The sequence below is a fragment of the Sinocyclocheilus grahami genome, unplaced genomic scaffold, assembly GCF_001515645.1.
Source record: "Sinocyclocheilus grahami isolate Dianchi unplaced genomic scaffold, SAMN03320097.WGS_v1.1 scaffold1007.1, whole genome shotgun sequence".
NCBI lineage: Eukaryota > Metazoa > Chordata > Actinopteri > Cypriniformes > Cyprinidae > Sinocyclocheilus > Sinocyclocheilus grahami.
Window position 1 is genome coordinate 405,990 of NW_015506186.1, and position 1,610 is coordinate 407,599.

Below are 1,610 nucleotides of genomic sequence, written 5' to 3' on the forward strand. Positions count from 1 at the left end.
CTGTGACTGTTTACAAAGTCAAGTCCCCGTTATTTGTATAGTGCTTCTTACAATGCAGATAGTGTCAAAGCAGCTTTACAGTATTAAACAGGGACGTAGTGTGCCGTTCTCCTCTGGCCAGACGAGACCAGCAGCTTAATTCTAGGCTGCAGCAGAGTCCGATTGTGCAGAGGACTCGTCTGGTTCCTGTGGTCTTGTCCCGGTGGCTAGGAGACGAGTCACTAAGTGTATGCATAGTGTTGGGGGGTATTCCAGAAAGCAGGTTATGTGACATACCCAGGTATGTTTAAGGGTAATTAAGCGGCTAAACTAAAGCAATAAGACCCAAGAAGCTGTGGTTTACAGTGAACTTATAACAGCTAAGGGGCGTTGTTCGACACGAAACCGCACAAAAATCATACAGGAAATTCAAAATAACGTACTTCCTGATGGGATGTGGTACCAAGATACTTTTTTGTAGGTACAGGTGTGTTGCACCCTTCACACATGTACGTAAAATGTAGCTCGAGGTGCACTCCGTTGATATTTTACAGGTGGCGCTATCGAGCCATTTTGCCACATCCGCTTCTGAAACCCATATAAGATGTACAATTTTCACCAGTTCTGTGTGTGAATGTGCAGAGTTTCATGAGTCTCGGAGCATGTTTAGGCCCTCAAAAATGCGATTCACTTTGAAGAAGAAGAAACTAATGATAATGTTAAGGTAATGTTTATTATTTATTTCATTTTATATTATCATCATGATCGCCATTTTCTATAATTATAATAATTTCTATAATAAAAAGGCATGCATGATATGTAAGTCGCATCAAACAAACAATATAGTTGTTATTCTCAGTGATTAAATGATTAAACGAAAAAAATTGCACAACCAGCAGTTAGGTGATACTCGTCGCTTGTATGCCAGTCTTTAGTAGAAAAATCTTATGTTTACCTGCCTGTCATGTGACCATTAACTGTCATCAGAGAAGCGTTTCTATTAATGAAATGTTCTCAGTCTTCAAAAGTCCATATTTCAGCTCAAAGCGGTTCAGCTGACAAAAACAGATTGGGAACCCTGCATTACATGACGCCTACAAGTAAAACACATGAGACAAGTCAAACCTTAAATGACACTGAATCATTATCTCACAGGTGAGCAGAGGATTTTAATATGACAGAAGCACATGTAAATATTCACTCATGGTCAAAAGAGTCTAAGAATGTAAATGAATGTGAAAATGGCAACTTCTCATTCATAGCAAGAAAGCTGGAATAATTCCTTCAGATTCTCAAACTCTGACCAGCTTCAGCGGGAAGTTTTCCGTTATCAGATGATCGTCTTGAAGAACGATCACTATATTCACCTCAAATTCTAGAGAGGAAGAAAGAAAGTTGTTCAAAAGCAATCTGATCGGTTGTGGACATCGGATTGGATCAAATCTTGAAAATGGGTTGCTCAAAAGAAACAAAAAGGATTCTGAATTCGGATTAGATCACAAAATCTGATCTGGATTAAATCCTCAATTTGTGTTCAAAACGTTTTAGTAAGATTGGGATACTTTTGATCCAAAAAAAACGGGATTATACTGATCCCAACAGAAATTTAATAAAACTGGTCCAAAAAATAC

The 1,610-nt window shown here is 38.4% G+C and overlaps 1 protein-coding gene across 1 annotated transcript in view; it reads right to left on the reverse strand.

Moving 5' to 3' along the window:
- Nucleotides 1–840: 840 nt before the first annotated feature.
- Nucleotides 841–1,610, reverse strand: part of vps26c (VPS26 endosomal protein sorting factor C) — a 6,188-nt gene continuing 5,418 nt past the window's right edge. Inside the window, exon 8 of the mRNA XM_016250800.1 lies at nucleotides 841–1,354. Within this exon, the coding sequence (XP_016106286.1) occupies nucleotides 1,272–1,354 (83 nt within the window). The 3' untranslated portion in view covers nucleotides 841–1,271. The remainder of the gene's footprint in view (nucleotides 1,355–1,610) is intronic.